Source organism: Hippoglossus hippoglossus, chromosome 23, assembly GCF_009819705.1.
Source record: "Hippoglossus hippoglossus isolate fHipHip1 chromosome 23, fHipHip1.pri, whole genome shotgun sequence".
Classification (NCBI taxonomy): Eukaryota; Metazoa; Chordata; class Actinopteri; order Pleuronectiformes; family Pleuronectidae; genus Hippoglossus; species Hippoglossus hippoglossus.
This window is the reverse complement of record NC_047173.1, coordinates 6,728,930-6,753,136: the sequence shown is the minus strand read 5'-3', so window position 1 is coordinate 6,753,136 and position 24,207 is coordinate 6,728,930. Positions and strand designations below refer to the sequence as shown.

The 24,207-nt window shown below is 41.5% G+C and overlaps 2 protein-coding genes across 7 annotated transcripts in view; both read right to left on the bottom strand.

Annotated features, from left to right (window-relative positions):
- gramd4a (GRAM domain containing 4a) overlaps window positions 1-12,917 on the bottom strand; it is a 45,291-nt gene extending 32,374 nt beyond the window's left edge. Inside the window, exons 1-2 of one of the 4 annotated variants that reach the window (XM_034578237.1) lie at window positions 12,442-12,917; window positions 4,037-4,250 (exon numbers count right to left, since the gene is read on the bottom strand). In XM_034578237.1, the coding sequence (XP_034434128.1) occupies window positions 4,037-4,250; window positions 12,442-12,470 (243 nt within the window). In that variant the 5' untranslated portion in view covers window positions 12,471-12,917. The remainder of the gene's footprint in view (window positions 1-4,036; window positions 4,251-12,441) is intronic. The other 3 variants (XM_034578236.1, XM_034578239.1, XM_034578238.1) reach the window with 3 other exon arrangements.
- Window positions 12,918-20,847: 7,930 nt separating this feature from the next.
- The window catches only part of celsr1a (cadherin EGF LAG seven-pass G-type receptor 1a), a 91,390-nt gene continuing 88,030 nt past the window's right edge, over window positions 20,848-24,207 (bottom strand). For all 3 annotated transcript variants that reach the window (XM_034578573.1, XM_034578574.1, XM_034578575.1), the window contains 3 exons: window positions 23,700-23,963; window positions 23,236-23,614; window positions 20,848-22,605 (listed from right to left, as the gene is read on the bottom strand). In XM_034578573.1, coding sequence (XP_034434464.1) covers window positions 22,581-22,605; window positions 23,236-23,614; window positions 23,700-23,963 — 668 coding nt within the window. In that variant the 3' untranslated portion in view covers window positions 20,848-22,580. The remainder of the gene's footprint in view (window positions 22,606-23,235; window positions 23,615-23,699; window positions 23,964-24,207) is intronic.

The window sequence follows — 24,207 nt, the reverse complement described above, 5'->3', positions numbered from 1 at the left end:
ACACACACACATACACATTTATGCATAGAGCACAAACACACATACACACATACATGGACCCATGCGCACACACAAACGGTTGCATTCACAAACAGAGAAGAAAGAAAAACATGTTTGGTTATAGAATTGCAAGCACAAGCAGGAATATCCCAGCTGATCTAACACACATGCACGCAGGCACACACTTGAGCCCTGCGCTTGACTCACAGTAATGTTTCCTCTCCCGGTTTAGGTCCAGCAGGAGTGAGATCAGAGGAGGAGAAAAAAAAAAGAAAAAAAGAGGATATTCCCTCTCTTCCGACAACAGCAACACTGATGACTCACACACCCCTGACTAAGGGCTTTCGCACGGACACAAACACACAGCTAGCAGCACAACGTGTGTGTAGGTGAACAGAGTGAAAGTCAAACGGATGAGAGATGACGACCGCGTGAGAGAAGAGGGGAACGAGGGAGAAAGTGTGAGGTATTAGGGGTGAGTGGATAACGGAGGGGGGAGAAAAGAGGAGAGAACGAGAGGAGAGGTGGCAGTGTTAGCAGGATGATGAGCTCTGCAGGTTGAGCAGCATCAGTGCTCGGCAAGAGCAAGGGTCCTTTAAGAGGCGCACACACACACACACACACACACACACACACACACACACACACACACACACACACACACACACACACACACACACACACACACACACACACACACACACACACACACACACACACACACACACACACACACACACACACACACACACACACACACACAAGCTGCAGCAGCTTCTCCCAGCCTGTAACCAGCATGGTGTGTGTGTCTGAATACTGCAATATCTTTAGCTGATGTGCTCTCTGCAAGAAAGAGAGAGGGAGAGATGTAGAAAGAGAGAGAGAGAGAGCACAAACCTGGAAGTGACCTCAGAAAGAATAAGTGTTTTGAGAAGGAGCCAGAAACCAACAAGGCAGCCGGGATGGAGAGATGGAGAGTGTCTCAGAATAAAGAAAACAAACGAGAGCCTCTTCTGGAAGTGTGTCATGGAGAAGAGAAAGGGGACAGCGACAGTTTGTGAGAATTGAGTGGAGACAGTGGGATGAAACGAAAAAGAAAGCGAAAGAGGCAGAAATGGAGTGGGCGCTCTACTCTGGTCTTTGGTTTGAATTTTGACAGCTTTGTATTTGACTAAATGCCGAATCAGCACAACTTCATGTGCCTAATTTTATAATCAGTCAGAGCGTCCTCGTCCTCAAAAGTAGGTCAAGCCATGACGTCACCCAGGGCGATTATCGGCTGATTAATTATAGTGTTCCCCCTCTCACTCGTTCATGAGCGTGGAGGAATGAGACGTTGTCCTGCTGGTTGAAAAGCACCGTCTCTTCTACGACTATTTTAACACCATTTTTTAAGCAAATATTTTTAATGAAATTTGTCACGCATCAGAGATTAACAACTACTGCACTCAGTCATCCTCCAATCATTTGAAAGTGCACATAAGGTCAGTGAGCAAGAAAGGAATCTCGTCTGTGTGGTGTGGAACAGAGGTGGACAGATGTTGCCAGAAACATTTTCTGCAACAGGACTGCGAATCTAAATTGAAGGTACACCACGTAACCTGTGGTAAGGTGTTATTTTCAAGACCTTGTTCTGCACGTAAACACAAATATCTCAGGAGACCTTCTCCAAGGGGCGACAGTGTTGTTGTCTACAGTTTTGATCAGCGATATACAATAAGTAACAATTAAGGAAGACATCTGGCCCGTCCCAAGCATACCAATAGTTGAATGTGCATTTTGTGAGATGAGCTGGCAACTGCTTTAAAAGAAAAAGAAAAGAGCAGTTGAGGTAAAAGAAAAATATCTGTGACTATAATCTCTAAATATTAGGCCTTTATGACACATGCTGTCAAATCAATGAGGGATTTATTGAGAAAAAAACATAAATCAAGCCAGAAGAGATGATGATAAATCGTCCGCTGATGGAAGAAAATGCTGAGAGTGTAACAGATAATTATACGGTTACACTCAACTTGACAGATGAAATTATCTCAGTTGTCCTTTCTACTTTCAATTTTTTTCCCGTCTGTGAAACCACACACCTTTCTTCATATATATTGATGAAATTAATGTGTTGAGTATGTTTCGTTGTCTTGACCTGCAACATAACACTATTCTTTAAATATAATTTAGATAGTCAGACGCAGTGAGGGAGCCATCTGATCAGCAGGGAAAGTGATGCAGGTCGTGTGCAGTCGCTTGTGCAAGGACTGAACACCATCTGCTTGATGACATTCTACCTACTTAGTATGGATGACACAAGCTAGTTTGTCATAAAGTCTCACTTCATGTTTCTGCAGCCCAAGGGCACAGCGTGTCCTCTTGTTAACAGATGAGGTAATGAAGGTGAGCTTAGGACCCAGGTCATGTGATCTGGCTACAGGAGAGATAGACATCGAATTAGGATGAGTGGGACTATAAAGGCCCATCAATCTACTATGAGGGACCGGGGATCTATGAAGGGCAATATGCAGGAAAGATGAAATCCCCACCAAAGCAGTGGCAGCTCTGAGATACTGAATGCAACAGCATGCTTTGTGTGTGCATGTGTACGTGTGTGTGTGTTTGTTTCCCAGCAGGGATAACAGCTAGCTTGGTCTATTTTGGGGCTTCAGAGTGTGACTCATCACTGCCGTTATGTGGGCGATGCTTTCCCGGTGGGCTGGTAATCATGCAGCCAAACACCAGTGCACATACAGACATACAAACACCAGCTCACAGTCACTCTGGTGGACAGAGGAAAACTCAAGTGCATACGTGCAAATGCAGACGCGCGTGTCACATGCCCATAGTCTGCAGATCACAACATCAATATATCCTGCTTTAAAACAAAATAAAAAATCTGCAGTTTAATTTGATCCTTTTGTGGTTTAAAGGTGTATTTGTCTATTTCAACTCAGTACCACTGAATTGACAGCGGGGCTTGAGTAGATTTCAACGGAGTGCAGGAAAACCCACAAATACAAAGGTTGCATCAGTTGTCTTTTTGAAGAGGAACGATGAAACTGTGTTTTTTGACTCTGGTGTCTCCCTCTCATTGCATGTGCATGATGATGACGACAACGCTGCCGTTTGTAGTCATCAACAAGTACGAGAGCAAGCTGCGGATTTCATGAAATATGAATAGTATCAAGCGCGGGTGGAGGAAATATCAGAAAACGTTATCTGGATCGTCTTTTCTAAGCATTTCCTCTCCATCCTGTCCATCTCCTCCCTTCTAGACATCAGAGTCCACTCGTCTGAGGCTACACTCCTGTCCTCTAGCACCCTTTATCACTTTCCCTGCTTTCATCTGTTCCCTCCCTCTATTTTTCATTCCCTTCCTGCTATGCAATATCTGTTCATCTCACCACTGCTATTTCTGTTCATGTCTGCGGCTGGTTGCCACCATTGGAAATTTGTTATCGCTGTCATCTCTTCCATATCATAACAAGCCTTCCATCCATCATTTCCCTCTTCTCTTCAGCTCAATGGCACAAAGTATAAAGAGAGAAAATGTAGCTTAGATTAAAGCTACATCACACTCTAGAATCAAGCTAGAATCACACTTCCACAATTCATTCAGTGAAACATCAGTAAGGTGAAACAGAGGCTTACTGCACATTCTCCTCGCTTCAGTTTTTTATGTTATTCTGAAAACGATGATGAGTCACACAGAGGTCAGATCCTTTTTCAGAATGAATAATTGACATTTTTGTAAACAATTATTATATTATAATATTATTGTATTTATGTGTGCTTGACTGAGCAACACATGGCTAATTGTATAAATGTTTCTGACAAAAAAACAAGATAACAGACTACAAAGAGGAGGGTGACATGGCGATGGATAAAATGACAGAACAAGATTGCAAAAGCAAAAGAAAGAAGAGGAAATGAAACAATTCACTTTTCTTCTTCCTCCCTCAAATGTGACCAAGTGCATGTGGCCATAGGAAAAAAGCCCCACCCAAACACACCCATTCATACAAATGCATTCAAAGCGAGTACTCACAGGGTCTCGCAGGAGGTCCTCCGTGTCCCGTAAAGCTGCCCTGGGCTTCACCTGCATGTCATCGCTACATTCGTTGTCAGAGGCGGGTGGCGACTCCGCCAAGTCCGGAAACTCGTCTCTCGTCCTGGGGCCTCGGAAGCGGATCTTGTCCAGGCGCTTTAGCATGGTCAACACCGCGCACCTGGGCTTTACCTTAACATGGTGGACGGCAACCCTGCAGGGACAAAAAACACAGTTTGTATACAACTTCTTTTGCCAGAGAACTGCGGGTCTATTTTCGGCCTTTTATTAAAATCAAATAATTGCTATGAATTTTTACCCTTGTAATCTCTTCTCAGTTTATCTATTTTTTTAATTCTCCATTTTTTCTTTTTAATTTGTAATACATTTTGTCTTGATGCCTTTTATATTTCAACGTAAGTTCCGTGTGAATTGCCTTGTTGAAATGCGCAACACAAAAACCGCGCCTTGCATCCAACCTCAAACCTTTCATAAGCATCGGTGCTCTAACCTAGTTTTTGCTCTCCCCTACAGCCTACACAGGAAGATGGAACCAGTAACCACGTTAGACCCATAATAACCACATCCTTTCACTCCTCCATCCTTTCAAACAGCAGATCTGCACATCTCACTTATTGATTTGATTTTCACAGCAGGACCAGTGGCAGTGCTGGAGACATGTGAAAAGCCTAATGGTTGTTTTATTTATTTTTTAAAAAGTATTGAAGGCCAAGATGTAATGATGACAGATCAGGAATGCTGTTTGTGTCATCGCACATAGAGCCACACAACTCAAGCTACTGCAGCATCTCTGCTGCATTCAGCAGCAGAGGCTTCCCTCTGCAGTAAAAATGAATCCCATTGATAGCAACTAAATAGAGATGGTATTTGTAACCTCATTAATACTCCAATATAGTAAAAGGGTGCCACTAATCATTATAGGTAAGTTGAAATTGGTTCCACTATTAAACCACAACAGGTGCTAACCTGCAAACTGTTACTGGCAAATTTATCACAGGCTGGTCACTGCTATCAGTTAACGCTTGTTGCCGGCTGGGACCCAGATTGACCCAATATAGAAAATTTAAAATAAAAAATTACTGTGTCAAATAAATATCACAACATACATTTATACATACATTCCTAATGAATCCATCCATCATTTAGTTCCCATTTAGTAATTGTTGACTTTCCTCTTTGAATAAAAAGTGCTGCTGACTGAACAAAACAGTGAGATTGGCCCGTAGTACTCCTCCTCTATGGGGTCCTTCCTGATCCGATTCAATGCAATATGTCAAAAACGTTCTCACAATGATCCATCACGCTTTCCAGCAGCTGACCAGGGAGCCTCAGCACGTCTAGTAAACATGACTGCGTTGTTTTGGACTGCTGGGGTTTGTCATTTGGGAAGAGATTAAGTGTAGTTCTTCTAGTTGTAATCCTTAGAGATTACCTAATCTGTTTGACCGGATGACAAACTGTCAGGCTGCCAGGAAGGTTGTCTGACCGATAAATTGTCAGACTGTTTTCTCTGAATGACTGATTGAATGACTGCTAGTCTACGTTGCTGACTCACTCGGTTTCAAGAAACTGTTGTTTAGCAAGTTAGCTGTCTAAATGCCAACACCCACAGGCGTAGTTTTCTCAATGACTACGCATACATTTAGGGGTTGTTTGGGCTAAATAAAGAAATGAAAGTAAAGTCACCCACTCACTTTCTTTTTGTGTTAATGTGGGGGAAGTGTACGTCGCCACTGTCAATTCTCATAAATATAATGATTTACCACAGTGGGTAACTTGACATTTCAGCAATTTCTTTGAGCAAAGAGACCAAACATTTAATGGTTCTAGCTTCTCAAATGTGAAAATGTAAAAACTGTTGTGTTGATACATGAAAGTAAATTGGATATATATAGAGAGATTTTTGACTGTCACACAAAACAAGATGTACGAATACACTACCTTTGGCTAAATGAAATTATAACAAGCATTTATAAAATGTTCTGTCATTTCACAGACACAGGGACTGACGTTTCATCTTGCAATGACCTACTCCTGACATTTGGACCACAGAGGCCTTGAGATCAGTGAACATCCTAAGAGGAAAAAGCAAGAGATGGCAGGTGTTATGGGATTTACGAGGTGATCCAAATTTGGATCGGAGCTTTACTAAAGTAAATGCTGAATCACCTGGTAACACAGCCCATAATTCCTGTAACCCCCCCCCCCCCCCAATGCTTTTCCACTCAGATCTACAATGATAGCGTACAAAAGAGATCTGTGAACCCTGTGGAAATGATTGAAAGATTAATCAATAATGAAAACAACTATTATACGGAGACAGCAGCACAGATGCTCTTTACATCTTGGATTCATCTGGGTGGTCCAGTAGGATAATGACCCTAAAGAAACATCACAAATGGATTTGGAGAGTCTTCACTAAGAGAAAATTAAGCTCTTGTGATGGCCTTCGCAAAGTTCTGTCCTCGGTCCATATGGTTTGGTTAAACGCTACCAATTCTGCAGAGACGAGAGGTCAAAGGTCCAACAAGTAGTTTGCCAGAAGCTTGTTGATGAATATCGAAACACAATTCACAAATATAGAGAAATCATATAAGGGAATGATTTTAGTTAAAACAAAGCAAATTTTCAAATAACTGATACAGGAAAATCACAGCTGCAAAAATAATTAAAATGCCAAAACATGTCCGTTATAATTTGCTATTGCACTTTGATCAAATAAATTACTCTTACATGTTAATTATGTACCCACACAATAAACGGAGACAAACATTTTAAGGGGAAACATGCACAGATTAATAATTTACTTGCTTATTTCAGTAGCATTGTTAGTACCCTTATTAACTGGGCAGAACGTGACATTATCTGTGCAAACTCAATTTGTCTACAAACGGTTTGTCAATTCCAATTTCCTCGCATCTCTAGACTCCACACATTCTCACTGAAAGGCACTAAACTGGATTCTCAGACAAGTAGACAAACAGGCACACAGGCAACAATAAGTTGAGATATTGGATTTTCACACAGGAACAACCAACCAACATCATGGGCTCAGGTAAGTGGAAATTGCAGAGGTGACTGGTGGGTTGATATTTCCTCCCAGAGGGGGTGAGTGGAAACATGGCGAGCGGCAGGTTAATAACGCTTAACCCCCCCCTCACGTCAGGCCACCTGCAACTGTGAAATATGTTCTCACAATAACTACCAACATCCACTTACAGCCTGCTGCATGCAACAGCTCAGTCAGTCACTTGCGTACTATGAAATCTACCCATAACACAGCATCTGATGTACGTACAGTACACTAGTTCAAAAACAACCTCAGAGTTATATTGAAAATCTGTTAATCTGCAATAAGTGCTAATATCATTACACCATTTCTTATTCATTTCCTTTTAAAAGATTTCCTTCTCCAGTTCTGTTGCAACCACATTTTGTTCAGAAATGAAAGAGGAGGAGGAGAAAGACGCTCCAGCTCAAGGTCTGATCAATGTGAATGTTACTCTGGGGAACACACACAAACAACCATCGTGAGTCATTTGCTCGGCTGAGTACAAGCACAAAGACGCCTCCATCCACCTTTTACCTAATCGTAAGTCACTGCTTACACCGGCTGGGGGAGAGGCTCACAGTGCACTTATAAAATATAACAAGAAATGGAAAGATACGCACACAAACACACACACACACACACACACGTGGATATGTGACACAAAAATAACATTGTAGCAACACATACACCAAGGCTCAGAGAGGTTGTTAATAACAGCATACATTAGTCAAGAGTGAGTAGCTTTACAAGCCCCTACACAAGTGAATATACTGTGTGTGCGTGTGTGAGTAAATCTTCTGCTAATGACCTGTAGTATCTGGAGGTTACTCTTGGTCAAACAGGTCCCACTCATAGAAACAGCCAATCACAGTCATACATGCATCTCAGGGTGTTGGAGGGGGGGGGGGGGGGGGGGGGGGAGGGAGAGTTCCGTGCCTTTTACCCTACATTAGTGTTTTTCAGTTTTATTACAGAATAACAGAGAGGTCTCATGTAGGGGTGTGGCGAATCTTAAACCAGGACTGAAAACACAATAAACACCCACAGTGGTGCAGCACACCACCATTAGAGGAACCCACAATAATGTTTTATGTTTATTGTCTTCATTTCTTTCGGCTGGACCAACTGATGGATCGGGAAAACAATCAGCATTTTCTATGATTAATATTTAATGAAAAACTACCATTAAAGAAACATTAAAATCTCCACTGTTTGCGGAAACATTTCAAGATACAAGAAGTAAATAAAATAAGATACGATTAAATAAGTTATACTCCTTTGGTTTATGGTAAGGGTAAGCAGAGGTTTTCTAAAAGTCATTTACTTAGATAAATTCAGTCATTACCTCTATATTTTGTTTTCATTGCCTGTCATTGCTGAGCTGAGTTGAGTTCAAACAGCCTTCACGGGATACAATGCATTTATGTAATCCAGCATGATTTTATCTCAGCGGCATCAGCCTCACTGTTCACTCTCAACACTGTATCACAGCTGCGTAACATCCCACTACTGTTGCATTACATTTACGTTCAGCTGTCAAAAACATGGGATTACTTTTGTGAAGAGGCTGCAGCGAACGCAATGTACCAATTGTCCCTGTTGTTTGCACAAACAGCAAGCATTCATCTAAACTGTGTGCAAAAAAAAACAATACAGTCGTGCATGTTGCCAAGTCAACCGGGACTGAAATATTAAGCATTATAACATAAGAGAAACATTAATCTGTTGAATTGAGTTCAAGAGTGAATCTCTTAGAGATGTTAGAGTGATCCTAACATCGCACTGCAAAGTCTCGGTAATTCTGGCTAAGCAGCCTCACCACACTACACAGATCACAATCACAAGAACCTGTCTTTTTTCTGGTTTGTCAGCAGGTTTACGCAAAGACTACACAACAAACTTTCACAAAACTTGGTGGACGGATGGGGCATAGGCCAAGAAAGAACCCATTCAATTTTAGAACGGATCCAGACAAGGGAGGGTCCAGGAATGTTTTTATAATTTTTGTATCACTTTCTTTAAGATTGTAACTTGTATTCATTCATTGGGCTTAAAGACAATCAGGAATATTTAGAGGACTAATATCTATGAGTTGGTGAGAAACCAAAAACTAAATAAAACTTAAAATCTTACTACGTCTAAGCTGATGTGGTTTCATAAGGTGGTAGGGTACAGTACAGTAGCAATCAATACTTTTAGAACTATGTCCCAACATGATGCATTTGATGCTGAATTTAAGCAGACTTTTGGGTCTTGGCAGAGATATTTGCTCAACTGAGTCAGAGACCTTTTAGATGTTTTAATCTCAGTATCAATTTGTTTGATTTATTATGTGCTTAAACAAAAACAAAAAAAAGACTTATGCCACCCCGTGCCACAGGAAATGTAATTAAACAAAGTTTCGATCCAGACTGGGGTCCATAGACTTTATATAAAAAGGTCAGGTCCTTTCCTACCTTGATTTATTATTTGGACCAAATGGTTGTCTAGCAAACCTACATGTCCTCAGCTACACCAACACACCAAGACTTGAATATCTATCCAGGAGCATTGCTATCTCTCCATCACCTCGGAGTATGCTGGCATGACATAGTCACATGACCTGGGAGTGGATGCACTCAAACAGGCACATACTGTTGAATACAATAGAGGCCGGAGCACTCGCACAAGTAGGCCTCTTTCTGTGAAAGTGCATTTTCTGGGACATTAGGCAGTCAGGTTCCATTTCACAATGAGAGAGAGTTTGACAATAACTACTTGTTAGTTGGAAATGCCACAGTGTAGTGTTTCCGCTTGAGGTAGCTGATGCCAAGCTTGTTTCCTTTTACAGGTGCCCTCAGGAAAATGTGCTGCGTAAAAACCAAGTTGTCCTCATCATTATCATCATCAGCTATGGTGCTTAATTTCTGCAGAAACTAGGCTCAGGATAGGAAGACAGTCACCTGTGGAGCTTATCTCTACTTGAATCTTTTAAAAGGCACTCAGAGACAACAAAAGGAGGTTAACACGACCACCCTTAAACATCTCATCTGTCAGCACTAACCAAAATATTACAATGAACACTTGCAACCTTCCCCCAGTTCATTTTAACACAATCATAATGAAGTGACAGATGACAGAGGGTCACGAACGCTGCCTGGTGCCAGAACAAAAAGATTCACTTTTTTTTTTTTTTAATCAGTAATTATTGTATCACTTCTCCCACAAAACTGCCCAAATTCTGACAAGTACAAATCAGCTCAGATGATTCACGTTCTTATTAAGCTGGAGCACGATCCTAAGCTTGACGCACATTGTTCCTGTAAATGTTTTCATCATGCCACTTCTTTTCTATTTGATGTCAGCCCTGGGGATGGAGCAGGAGGAAGGGAGGAGAGTGCAGATTTGATGGACTTTAATTAGACCCATTACACTCTGTTTGTAGTCGGAGGCTAAACAACAGCAGAGAAACATGTGCAAGTGGAGTCAGTAAACAAATTTGGAGAAAAAAAGAAAGAAAGAAAGGGTAGAAACGAGAAGAATGCGCTGGCTTTTATCTAGCCCACTAATGCAACCCTCTGGGCAGAGTGTTGTTGAGTGAACCAAAATAAAAGTCAGTTATGGTATTGCATTTTCCAAAGCCAACATCATGCCTGTGTTTTGGTCAGTGTAGCTTTTAAATGCTACTCGTCAGATTGTGTTTTTCACATTATAAGTCATGTGACTTATCTCTATTGGCATTTAAACTGTAGAAACTAAATTTTAAAGTCTGCTGAAGCCAGAGTCGGGGTAGAGCAAGCAGGAGGCAGGACATGACGTATAAACTCAAAGCACTTTGGGGTTTTCCTTTCACCGGTGTCAGCCTTTATCGCCAAAAGCTATCGAATCTCGTCTTTCCAAGTTGACATCTTTGCCAGATTCTTTTACCTGTATGACACCTCTTTTTCATCCTGAGATATTTGTATCTTTTTATTGTCATCTGTTGCATGTTAGAAACGCTATCAACATGCCCATGATTGCTGTGAGGTGCAGCCCCCTTGGACATTTGCTTTCTCACGTACAGCCCTTGAGCAAAAGTTCAGGAGAATTTTTGCACTTCGTGTCTGAAAGCAGCTCATGAGAGGACAGAGAAAACCCATCTCAGAGAACATCAGCCATCACGTGGCGACGAATTAACCTTTGGGGCAACAGCCAATATTTTGGGGCCTCCGGTGCAGACAGCACATATCAGGGTCTCAGTCCTCTGTTTGTCCTGCACTGTTTGCACTAGTTTCTTTTATCACGTTTTCTCCACACAAACTAGAAGGGGAAACCAGACGGCTCCGGCCCTCGCCTACAGATTCTGCATATTCGCATGCACAATCTTTTTCTACACATTAAGAAGAAAAATAAAACAAATGTAGTGGAGATAGCATTGAAAATACAAGGTTGCAGTCGTCCTGCAACTGTGCCAGTCGTGCAGCATCCACCCCAACCCCGCTGCTATCACTCCACCATGCAGTTATATAAACAAGGATATCCACAATCAATTCTCTCGCAAAAACTGGTCAATCTGCCCCGTCTCTCGATTTGGACATCGGGGACAAAGTGTGATCAGATTCGACCTGTGTGAGGTGAACACAGCTGCCTCAGCTCAGGGACACAAACAAAAAAATAAAAGTAAAACCCAGTGTCCCCAGTTGCACACAGAATTTGAATAGGGGGTTGAGAACATGTAAAACTCTCAAGTCTCAGAGCTTGTCCCTGTCCCTGAACACACCACGGCAGCACTTTCAGGTACATTAAATAACTTTGACCAAACATAAAACTATAATCAAAAGGTCTACATTTCATCCCCTGGTAGATCACAGATTGAGTTTCAAGTTCATTTCCTATGAACATGAATGAAACGCTGACACAATGGCTGCCTGAGGATGTATTTAAAAACATGAAAACACAAAACTAGCTCAACTGTATCATTATTCAGGGGAAGAGTTGTTAGTGTTTTGGGTTTTAAAAAAACACAGAATATTGAGCTTTTAAAAGACGTAATTGCAAAATACAAAAAGACTCCATCACACATTGGTTCAGTTTGATGTTAGCTGGGCCACACTGTTGTTGTATAGGAATATGTCCTTAATATCTTTGCTTAATTCGTAGTTCTCAGTTATTATCTGAATTAGGCCTCGAGTGCATAGTTTAAAGATGGTGGGACATGTTTTTATGTCTCTGACAAGGAGACACAAGGAGACATGACCCTGAAAGCACCGCGGGACAAACGGATGATACAAAACAACAGCCTTCATTTTATCTTAAATTAATGGACATTTTCAGAGTGGTTCAATGGGGAGGCAATGGGAAACGTTCTTCTTACCCAGCACGTAAATCGTAGCAAAGTTTCATGAACACTGAGATTCCCGCTGGTCTCCGTTTATCCTTCCGTACACCTGCTGCTCAGCACCGCCGGATTAGCGCCTGTCTCACGGCGAAGACCGCTCGCCAGGTCGGTCCATCCCCGCGGTGCCCGCTCCTCTGTGCCCGCTTAACGGAGCGTCGTCTCCCGCTTCGGCTCGAGCAGCGACGCCGACACACCACAGCGGAACGGAGAAATACCAGTTGCGTGCACCCTCCCTTCTTCTACTTCTTCCCCGGAGAGCAGCAGGGGTCCCCGTAGCAGCTCTCGCAGGTTGGTGCTTCTCGTGTTGACTCCCGAGGAGAAACGGGCAGAGGCCGAGGAGAGAGACGAGCCGAGGCCGAGGAAGTTCCGTCAGAGCTCGGCGCCGAGTTCTTAAAGGGGCCGTTAGCCGAGGAGGAGGAGGAGGAGGAGGAGGAGGCCCCAGACAGAGACAGCTAACACGGACACTTTCTCCTTTACCACCGCCCTGTGGCTGCCACCGTCGGTGGGCGCCAGTAGAAATACAGGTGCATGAACAATGGCCTCATTATGATGTAGGACGAAAAGATGAAGTATAATATTACTGCAGTACGACTACTGCAATCATATATTTGAAAATACCTCAATGCCCCATGACTGTCCTTTGTTATTGTAGTTTTAAATGCTGATTCAATCATTTTGCTGTATAATTCAAATGAACTAGTTCCTCTACTGTTTGTTTTCTTCCTAAAATCAACACAATTTAATAACATAGTTCTTTCCTGGTAACTTCTTCATAAGAAAGCCCTTTGTGTTATTGTTAGTGCTGCATAGAACAACCCGAGGCCGCTGCCATCAAAAACAATATAACAGTTTCAATAAATTAAAAATAAAAACACAAATATACTGTGATGTGGAAATAAGTAGCATTGATATGGTATTGCACATGTATTATTATAGGAGGATCCTCATTCATGTAGGAGGAAGTTGTCAGAAGTTATAAGGATGCTATGGTGAAATTGAGTATTACAGGTTTTATTTGCAATTGTCTCAATGCTATTCCAACCCTGTCTTCACACTTTCAGGAATGAAGGAAACTAAAATATTTTATCTTGAATATCTTTTATTTACAGTGCAATACAACACATTACTATATTACTTTTGTAACGTGAGGGACAGAGAACTTTCTGAAGCGAGCACTTTCAACCTTACACTCTGCTGTATATAAGCTGTTCATAGTTATGAAACCCCCACTATAGGAATCAATATCAGTTCCTTAAACCTGCCGGATTTTCTTCATCTAAATCCATTAATTATTTACTGGGGTTATGTGGTAATCTGTCCAGTAGTCAAAGAAAGAGGTAATATCTGAATAAAGAATGGATGACTTGTTTAGTTGTTTTTTTGGTTTGTTGTGTTTTCTTAGTTTTTCTTCTGTCTTCCGGGGGGTTTTGTGTTTTGTGTTTTTTCTTTCACCTTTTAACTATTACATTATTGCATCTACTTATTTGTTTCCGCTTTTGTTTTCTAATGTTGAAACCCATAACAGGTTCTTCCCTGACACATGCCACAACTTTCCACCAAGGTTCGTGTCGATCCGTTTGGTTGTTTTTGTGTAATCTTGATTACAAACATACAAACTAACAAAAAAACAGACAGGAGTGAAAACACAACCTCTGTTGAGGTAAGCCTTGATTTCACAGGCCTCTGAATACACGTAAATAACAGCTACTGCATAGTTTACGTTTCGCAATGAGATTTCTGTTGTAGAAAATCAATTTTTACTCCTGTGACCTCAAAAGCTTTGATCCAATCCAAACCATAGATAATTTATTTAAGTGGAACTAATCAGATAGATGTGGTCTCTGTGTTTGACCTCTTGCGAAACAAGACTATGGACTCGAGTAGACAGAAGAGACAAAGACTTGGGCATTGTATTTGCAAGTAAGGGGCTTTCCACGCATCCCAAAATTAAATAGAGAATACATAAGTGTTTGAAGTGCTGACCTTTGCATGGTTGCCATGTCAGTCTGTGGGATTCTCTTGTCTTCTGAATCCAGTTATCCCCCTTATTTCAGCAATCCTTGTGCTGGGTTAACGGATCCTTCTTACACTGTGAACAAGTCAGAGAGACAAAAAAAAGAGGAGCGGGTTTGAAGGGCCGAGGAGTGAAAGTGATAGAAAGTGAGCAACCTGAGGAGACTGACTCCTGACCCCAGAGATGAGAGCGTAGATAAGGAGGACGTAATCACAAGTATTTTCTACGACCGCTGTCGGACTAGCAATGAGGATCAGTGTCCTCGCTGTAGCGCGTTGGCCCGGTTGTCCGGCGGCTGCCACCTCCTCACAATATGACACGGTCAGCCTACGTAAGATCTCAGCATGTTAGCATGAAAGTGGATCAGACTTTAAGTTGATGCCAGTTATTCCCACATAATGATGAGTTGCTTTCTGCATGCAAGACCTGAGACAGACAGAAAAAGTCATGGCTGTGTTTTTTAAGTTCTTACCGGTGCAGCTTCTGTTGACAAGTCCACGTCTATGTGGCTTCAGCCGCTTGTGGTGGTTTAGATAAGCTTCATATTTGTGTAGGCAAATGTCTGCAGCACGAAAGAGGAGTTTCCATCTCCAGTCCATGTGCACTTTCTGCAGACCTTACATGACAGGGTATATTTAGAGCCATAGATTTCTACATCCCATAGTCTTTTGCATCATTGATCTGATGATATGAAAATCACCCAGGAATTAAAGAGTGTGACTCCAGCTAACAATGTTTGCAGTCCTTTCCACACATTGGACTAATTAGCTATGATTCCACACTGGGTGCCGCCAGGTCTGTGCCATCAAGTCTTTAAAGTACTCTTGAATTCCTGCACCACTTAAACAGTTTTTGCTTTCCTATTTTTTCCCCGGTATCATTGAACTACACTCTGAGGTTCATTAGCTGTTATTAATATGTTCATGTTAGCGCTGAAAAAAAAAAAATTGTGTCTATTGTGTGAATGTGGTTATTTGTTGTGATGAACTGAGAGAGAATAACTACAGGGCAGTTTGTCAGCTCTACGAAGCTTCGTCTTTGAATTGTCTTGCCATCTACCCAGCACTAAACAGCAAAGTCAGCACCTAGCTGATGAACATTAGAGCATAGCAGCCACATATTTCACTCAGATGGTGGAGACCAAAAATGGAGCTAAAAGAAAAGTGAACAATGGACGTAGATTTGCAAGGTAACCAGAAACACATTAGCATGACCAGTCTACATAAATGTTTCCATCAAGATATCTCTTTATAGTGGGTGTTTGTTCATAGTTTGCATATTATAGTGTTCCCTTAATCCACTGGGGCAGCACTGATGCATCTTTCCAAGTTCAGTTAAAATCACTGGGAACCTTATTTCGTAGAAAACTATGTAAATATGTATTAAAATATGGAATCATCAGGAATCTATTTTATTAATCCCAGTTACATAATCATTTTGAATACGTCAATCCACATGCATGTTGGCTCAGACATAACTAAAATCTGTCTCTATATTCTATCTATATCTCATTCAGGTTATTTCAGCTGTTCATGTGATGTATGATCCTGTATCATTGGAAACGACTGTACTAAACTTGATCTGTAAATACTGTAGGCTCTTCAGAGATTGTGCAGGCAACAAAGACTCAAGCTTTTAGATGGGATTCCCCTTACAAACGCTTTACTTACACACACACACACACACACACACACACACACACACACACACACACACACACACACACACACACACACACACACACACACACACACACACACACACACACACACACACACACACACACACACACACACACACACACACACAATGGGTTTCTGGTTTGTGATCCTCTTCTGAGGTCTTCTAGTAAAAGTACTGCTGTTTAGATTTCCCCAAATCCTCCCTCTGCGCCAATTTAGTAACCCTGCAGTAAACCCCTTAATCCCAAACCGGCCATTTTCCACAGGGTTGCACAACCACTCCTCTTATGCAACTGACAGAGTATCTAGATTCAATTACAGAACAATTGGACAGAGAGGGAGGCTGGATGACGAGGGTGCTGGTGAAAATCAACATTTGAATTACATGATTGATTAAATTATAGGATGTCATTTAACAACAGAAACACGTTTTAATGAAAACATAAAATATACAAGAAATAGATAGCATTATGGCTGATGATGCCCTTTTCTTTTTGTGTCAGCGTTTGCATTGATTGTAATTCTATATTTCTGAGGATCCTCCTCTCACGTCACCTTCTCCTATTAAAGCAACGCTATGTAACTTTTACTATATTTAATTCTGTTGGACTCCCTATCCGGTGATTCAGTGGTTTCACCTCTGACTGTGAAGTCTCACTCACTGAACTGAAACAACCTTATGGTGGATATTACTTTAGATCCCCAGTTTACCCAGCTGCAGCATCCTCTACTGGCGAGGAGCTGTAACTGCAAGGCAACAAGTTGTACAAAACATATCAACTAAAATAACTCTCATTTCATTTTCTACAGCTCTGTGTAGCCCATCTCATGCACAAATGTAGAACATGATGTAGATAACATTAGGCACAAACTGAGAGGATGTCATTGGTTGTAATAGTTTGATACGTTTGTCTTAAAAACTAATTTCACATTCCTTGGATAGGCCTAGAGCCAAGTTTACCGTCTGTTGTGATGTGAAACATGTTCTAAAACTGGCAGAAAATGTCACCTATTCAAATCCATTCATTCAGAAGTGTTTATGTGAATAAATGTGCAATAAGTGATAACTTACAGACCAGAAACTTGATAAGATGAGGTGGAGGTCAGAGCAAAGGTTAAATACTGCAGCAGGTGAGCAGTTGATTGACAGTGATGAAGCTCAGGTGTAAGGAGTGATTGGTGGAGGAGGAGCTATGATCCTCCTCCACCAATCACATTCTTTCGCACAGGGACACGTCAATAAAACTACACTGAAGCCAATAGAATCCCTGTACCATCAAACAATAAACACTGACAAGACAAAACACCACGAGGGTACCATCACTGCAATACTCTTAAAAAAAAAGACACAATTTACCAATCTGGGAAAACGTCAGTCAATTGTGTCTTGTTTTCAAGGTATTAAACAACATGGCACCTCGACTACTCCGTACCTATATAACATTTAAACAATTGTAGAGCAATAACTAGAGGTGATTGTCTTACAGCTACAAGACGAAGTAGGTTTTGGCCAATCTCTGCTTTTTCTGTCAGAGCCTCCCAGGATTGGAACAATTTACCACAACTTCACTTTCCTTCTCCTCCACACGAAGAGCCTGGTTTATATGAAACCAAAACTGTGAACACTAAAATGGTATTCGTGTTATCTGTTGTCTTACATGTCTTGTGCCTGCAGTTTGGCAGCTGCTTGTCATTGTGTCTTTCATGTCACCAGGGCCTTATATTAATATTGTGTCGTCTTGCTATTTGTTAATTGTTGTCATGTACTTTTCATTCTGTGTATTCTAACATCTGTTGCTCTTGCTTTTATGCACTGCAGGCTCTGTTTATGTGTCGTTTTTCTCTGCTTTTATAGCTGTTTGTATTTTCTTTCTGCACTCTTATTGCCTGCCCAGGGACTACAGATGGAAATTAGCCTCTGTGGCTCACTCTGGCATATTTTCAGAAATGGTATTAATATGCACTGCGTCTGTCAAATAAAGTAATAAAGGCTTGAAAGACACCGAGGGGGAAAACTAGCAAAACGGTGACCCAGGGAAACACACACATTCTGTTGTGGCAAAACAAGAGAAGCAGATTTAAAGTCTCACGATCCCAACAGTGGGTCAATGATAAACAGTTACTCCCCCTTGAAGTTTGAGGAGAAGGTTATTACCTCCTCAAACATGACGAGGGTAACCATTTATCAGGAGGTTTATAAAGAGGTTATATGTTTTCCTCTGTGTTTGTTTGCTTGTCTGTTTGAAGTCTTATCTTGACGATTAAACATCTTTGTTGTGTTGTATGTAAATGTTTCTTCTTCTCAGGTCTCTCTTGAGAAAGACATAGAAAATCTCAAGTGTCTGATCAAATAAAGATCCCATTTTAAAAAATCTGCAAGTCTTTTGTTTTCTGCCGTGATGAGTTTTATCACTTGTGAATTCATGTTTTGATTATAATGAGAAATCATTTGGTGTTTCTTCTTTTTTTTTAAGTGACATGGCATCCCTTCGTCCTGTCTTTACACGTATTGACCAGTAGATGGCAGAACAGCATCGGTTGTCCTCTCTCGTCCTGCCTGGGAACTGTTGAGCTCAGTTCACTCAGTGTTTCTCCACATTGTAAATTATTCAGTCAGCCTGGCTGTGATGGAGCAGAGATAAAGAGGAGGGCAGAGGGTCAGTCTGATCTGATCGTGTCACCGCTGCCTCCTCCACTCCTCAGGTTTCAGTCCAGTGAAACATAGACCACCCGATGGAGTCACGCCTGTTTGATTGAGTTATCACTACTATAATGGGAGTCAGTGTAATGTAATGTCAGAGTGTCACAAACTGTAGACTTACAACAAACATGTTGCATCTCTGTGACGACTAATCCTGCATTAATTTCACATGCCACCACGGTTTCTTCATTTTTACACCTTGTGCCACCTAAAGGGAACGAGTGGCGTCTGTCGCCATAACAACTGCCCACCCAATAGCCTTCTGAAACCTGACCCTCTCATCTAGCCTTTCACACTGCCTGCTTACAATAACTCACTTGGCAGTACCCAGTGGCAGCAGGTTGCATGTGTATGTGTCTTTGTGACGGACTTGACATAGAAGCTATTTCCGGGCTCTTACCTGTTAACCCCCCACAAAAAAACTACTTTAACAGTGACATGAGGACACTTAACTGATTTATACTGAGAAATGTAGATAAGAAAAAAGAGGATGCATGCCCCACATAATTCATTTCTATCTCCCCTCCCAGTTGAAGTAAAAAGAGCATTCGTGGCCTTTGAAACCCTCCCCTGGCTCTTTGATCCGCCGCCACCTTAAGTGCATCTGCTGCATATGGCTGAAGACACATTCCTGCAGACAAACATTAAAGCGAGGGGCTGCGTACAGTCGGCTTTACCTTGGAATGCCAGAGCAAAGTGTTCGGCTTTAAATCCAGTTGAGCTGTGGACAAAAAATGTAAATAATGTGAAGGGGGGAAAAGGACTCTGCAGTGGCTGCACAGGCATGTCGGAGTATGATTCATGAGGTGCAAGAGTCGGGTTTATTTTATAAATAAATAGCTTCTTTCACTTTTCATTGAATTTTATATTGTTACTTTGCAACAAATAGAAATCAGACTAATCATTCTGGCAATTTTTGTAGTTGTCTTACTATTGCATTGTCAGAATTTGAGGAGGAAATAGTAGTTTCCTTCTCATATAAAAAAATATTAAAGTATTATCCTAAATTTATCAATATTAACAAGTTATTAACGTTTTCAGCGTTTCTACAGAACAGTGGTGAGTTAATCTCTCTCGCTCTGTGTGTGTGTGTGTGTGTGTGCCCATATCAAAGTGAGGCAGCCTTTCAGTACCTCTCACAATGTACCGACACACGTTAGATTCACTCAGTTGTCTCAGTCAGTCAGACTGCTCTCTCTTCACATGACCTTGTATGGACAACATCTACATCGCAAACACAGGACTTCAGTTTGAACCTGTGTTTGAAATCAAAATCATCTTTGGTGGATTCTTTGTCTATTTAAGTTTCCCTCCGTCCTTCTTACCAACAGAATTATTCTATTCTATTTTCAATTAATAATTAATATTAAAAGATTTCAATGATTTATTCATGATTAAAAAAACAAGTTCTGAGTCTAAACTCAATGTGCGCAGTTAAAGTACATCGTCTGTCATCACAGATTTAAATATTGGTTTAAATATTGGTTTAAATATTGGCGAGTCACGATTGGTTTGCAGATGTGCTGACATCAGCTCCTTCCTGCTGGGCCCCAAGTACTGAATCTGCGAAATGACAGAAGACTTTCCAACAGTGGCAGAAACTTGTGTTTCACTTTAAAAAAAAAAATGTAGTTATTGTACAATCTCCCAACACGTGTATTGTATACGTAAGGTAGAAAACTTTGTTAATGAGTTAGATAAGTAAACACAATCCATTATTTTCAAGAAGTAGAGATAATGAATCTGAAGGTTTGCCTCTATACATGAAGATTTACTGACCAATGTTGATCAGAATGGGATCTTCTTATAAAAAAATTAATAATAATAAATTAATAAAAGGTTGACGTTAAGTATCTCAGTAGGAGCCAGGTAAGCAACAGTTGCTATGAAGGAGCTGAAACCTCTCTCTTTTACCACACTAATCTTCATTGGTTAGTCCACTGCTAACTTCGCTAAATGACACATAAAAAAAAGCTACAACACAGTTTTAAAAAGTCATCATGTCATCTTTAATTTTACAGTCACAATCATTTCTTTCTTTCCAGTGTCTGAAAACCATAAAAAATAAATATACATTATGTTACAAAACATTTCCAGTGTCTGGGATCAATAAAACAACGAGGACATTTATCGGCAGCCTCGTCCGCGTGAGGGCGAAACACAGAGGACGAACAGTCTGTGTGGTACTAAGGCGTTCAGTGAGTGGTAAACCAGGCTTTAAGTGGCATTATACAAGCTGCAGGATGCATTAGAGATGGGGTAAATTTCACTTTGAATTTAGATTCAGACATTTAGTAATAAAGGAACAATTTGTATTTATGTTCAAGAGTTTATATTAATTATGGTTTTGCTTTTGAAACATTTCGGAAACGTATTGCTCGCCAAGTCAGAAAAAGAAAAATTGATCGTTACATTATAACTTGATATATTTGAAGTTACAATATTAAAAATGTATGTTATCACTTAATAACGTAATATGTTTAACCATTTATAACGTGGGAAGATTTATGTTTTAACAAGAAGTTATCACGTTATAACATGATACGTTGTACGTTATACATGTGTGGCAGCAACATGCTTCTGCACGAAACTAAGTTCAAAGTGAAATGACCCAAACTTGAGTCTGCATGTTGACTGTATATCAGGACTTTGGTAACCAGGAATATTTGTTTGCATTGAAGAAAGAGGCAGGACGGACACTGGAAAGAGAAGGCTTCAGGTTCATAGTGCTCCAACTGAAAAACTCCATACACACTCAAACACAACAGTCTTTAATCCGTTATGTGTGTGTGTGTGTGTCTTTACGGCAACAAATGCTGCCAGAGTGATTACATCACCTGGAACCCCAACTCTTATACAGTAAGAGTATGTAAGCCTGTGTGTGTGTATGTGTGTGTGTGTGTGTGCGCTCTGGATTGAGGCCTGAAGGCACGCAGGTAATTGTTCTCAGTCGATTACACCAGCATATCAAGTGATTTTCTCAACAGGAAAGCATTCCTAGTGCAACACAGGCGAAATGATTGTTTTAGTGTCGAAACTCGTCCTTGCTGCAGCTGAAATACAAAATAGATCATTTTCTTTAACAATATCTACACATTAATTACACTCTAAATGCACTGGATGCCTTTCTTTGAGTTAAAAAAAGAGGAGAAGAGGAAAAGCACTTGGCGTGTGTCGGGAACAGCTTGTGTCGGGGTTTACGTCTGTAGTACCGGCACGTATGGTTCATGCACAGTGATTATACGTCCGATTTTCTCCATGAGAAAAATGCAAAGTCCCAAAATATTGTCCAGCTTTTTGACCGAAGTGTCATAATAACGATCCTTTTGGGGATTGCAATGCATTCTGGGGGCATTCTTCATCTTCGTCCCCCTTTACGTTAGTGGTTTTGGCACACGTGGCTCCATTTCATCCTCTGTCCAACACGGTATTCCCTTTATTATTTCTCAAATCTTTTCATTATCTCTGCTTCTCAGGCAGTCTTTAAGTCTGCAATTAATACTGCTCTCCAGAGAGAGGGAACACCAGAGGGATGGAAGGACGGATCAGGCAGAGGAGCTTTTTTCCCACTCATTTCACCCTTGTCTTCAGCACCCCTCCATCTTAATTTATTCTTTCATTTGACTCCCCTCCACTCTTGGCTCTCCTTCCCTGGTGGTTTGTCCCGCTCGCTCCCTTCTTTCCCAGGGGCGGACCGGCCTGGGTTCATCCTGACAGGTCAGATTGAAGTCTCGTTACTGCCACTGTGAGCGGAAGAAGAAATGGAGGGAGGGAAAGAAGAGGGGAGAAAGGGTGGAGGATGAAACAACACAAATCTTATCTAATTTCGTGCTATAATCAAATGAATAGTTTGATTTGATAGTCTGTGTTGCTGTGCAGCAAAACAAAAACATGTGATTTCTGCATTTCTATGTCACGTCTTGCCTCATGCAGGCGCTACACAGACGCCACCCCTCGCCTGAATGTTCTGGACATTTTCCTGTTGTTGTAAACGTGTCCGACTCGGACAATCTCCTGCTGCGTTTTCATTATATGATAGACCTGAGAAAGCCCTAATAGTTCGGAAAATGTCGAAACACAATTTTCTGGAGTTCATGTCTGAAAACAGCTTTACAGACATGAGATGGGCATTCATTTTCTCAGCAAGAAAAAAACAAGCGTTTAATAAGTTAAATAAGTTTTCAATATGTTGAACTCTTCATGGATAATGGTTGACATAATTTCATTTCCCTCTATATGGTGGCTGAAAATGAATTTCCACATGCTGGTTGATTGATTTTGGATCATACATTCACTTCAACTATATTATTATGTATGTTGTATTAGGCCACAGAATGGTGTCAGCTGCCAGTGTTCGCTGAAACACTACCTACTCTGAGTCTGACTCGTTGTCTCCGTTGACCGTCCCTGACTTCAAGTGCATGGCCACCCCCCCGTTGGTCTCCCGGTAGATGGCCGCCGGCGGGGGTCCGACAGGGACCTGCGGCCGCGGGGCCACAGGCGGCTTGATGAGGGAGCTGTTTTCGTGGTTGCCGGGGCGACCACCGTCGTTGGAGGCCAGCGAGGGCGGCCGTGAGGAAGGGGTCATGATGTTGACGGAGGACGGAGGCGGGGAAGACGTGGTGTTGTTGTTGTTGGGGGGCGGGGAGGTGATGGTGGGGGAGTTGTAGTCGCTCAGCTTCTCCCTCAGGCGGTTCTTCATGTTCTTGTCGGTGAGCGGAGGAGGGTAGCTGATCTTGTTCTTTAAGATGCCTGAGTTTGGACAAACAGCTCCAGTGTTAAAAAATAATCTTAATAAATGAATTTGATTGAATTCAATCGAGTTCTTCTCTCTTACCTTTTCTCTGCTCTGGATGATGGTTGCTGTTGTGCTGGCTAGGTGGCGCTGTATCTTTCGCATTACTGGTCGTCTGTTTGTCTCTCTCCTGGGGCGGCTCCCTCTCTCTTTCTCCGGTGTGGTTGAGCTTATTTTCCGAGTGCAGCTCCACGTTCACCTTGGTCTCCACCCTCAGCCTCTCGGCCCCAGCTGGATCCTCGCTGTCGCTGGCTGTGGTGGGCTCTGTGGGCCAGTAGGGCTTCATATGATTGGGCACTGAATCCACTGATGGGGGGGGGGAAGAGACATATTTGAAGCAGAAGAGTGCATACCTCCACCAAGGCCCCACATGCCAGACTCTTATATCAGTCCCTCAAACATGCCTGATATTTTTTATCAAGATCCTTGAATTATTTCCAGAAAAATCATGGAAATGTTTAAAAATGCCAAATAGTGCTGATCTCATAAAGGTTAGTAGAATAACTTAAGTAGCATATAATGAAAAAACTTTGTCTCAAGTATGAAATTG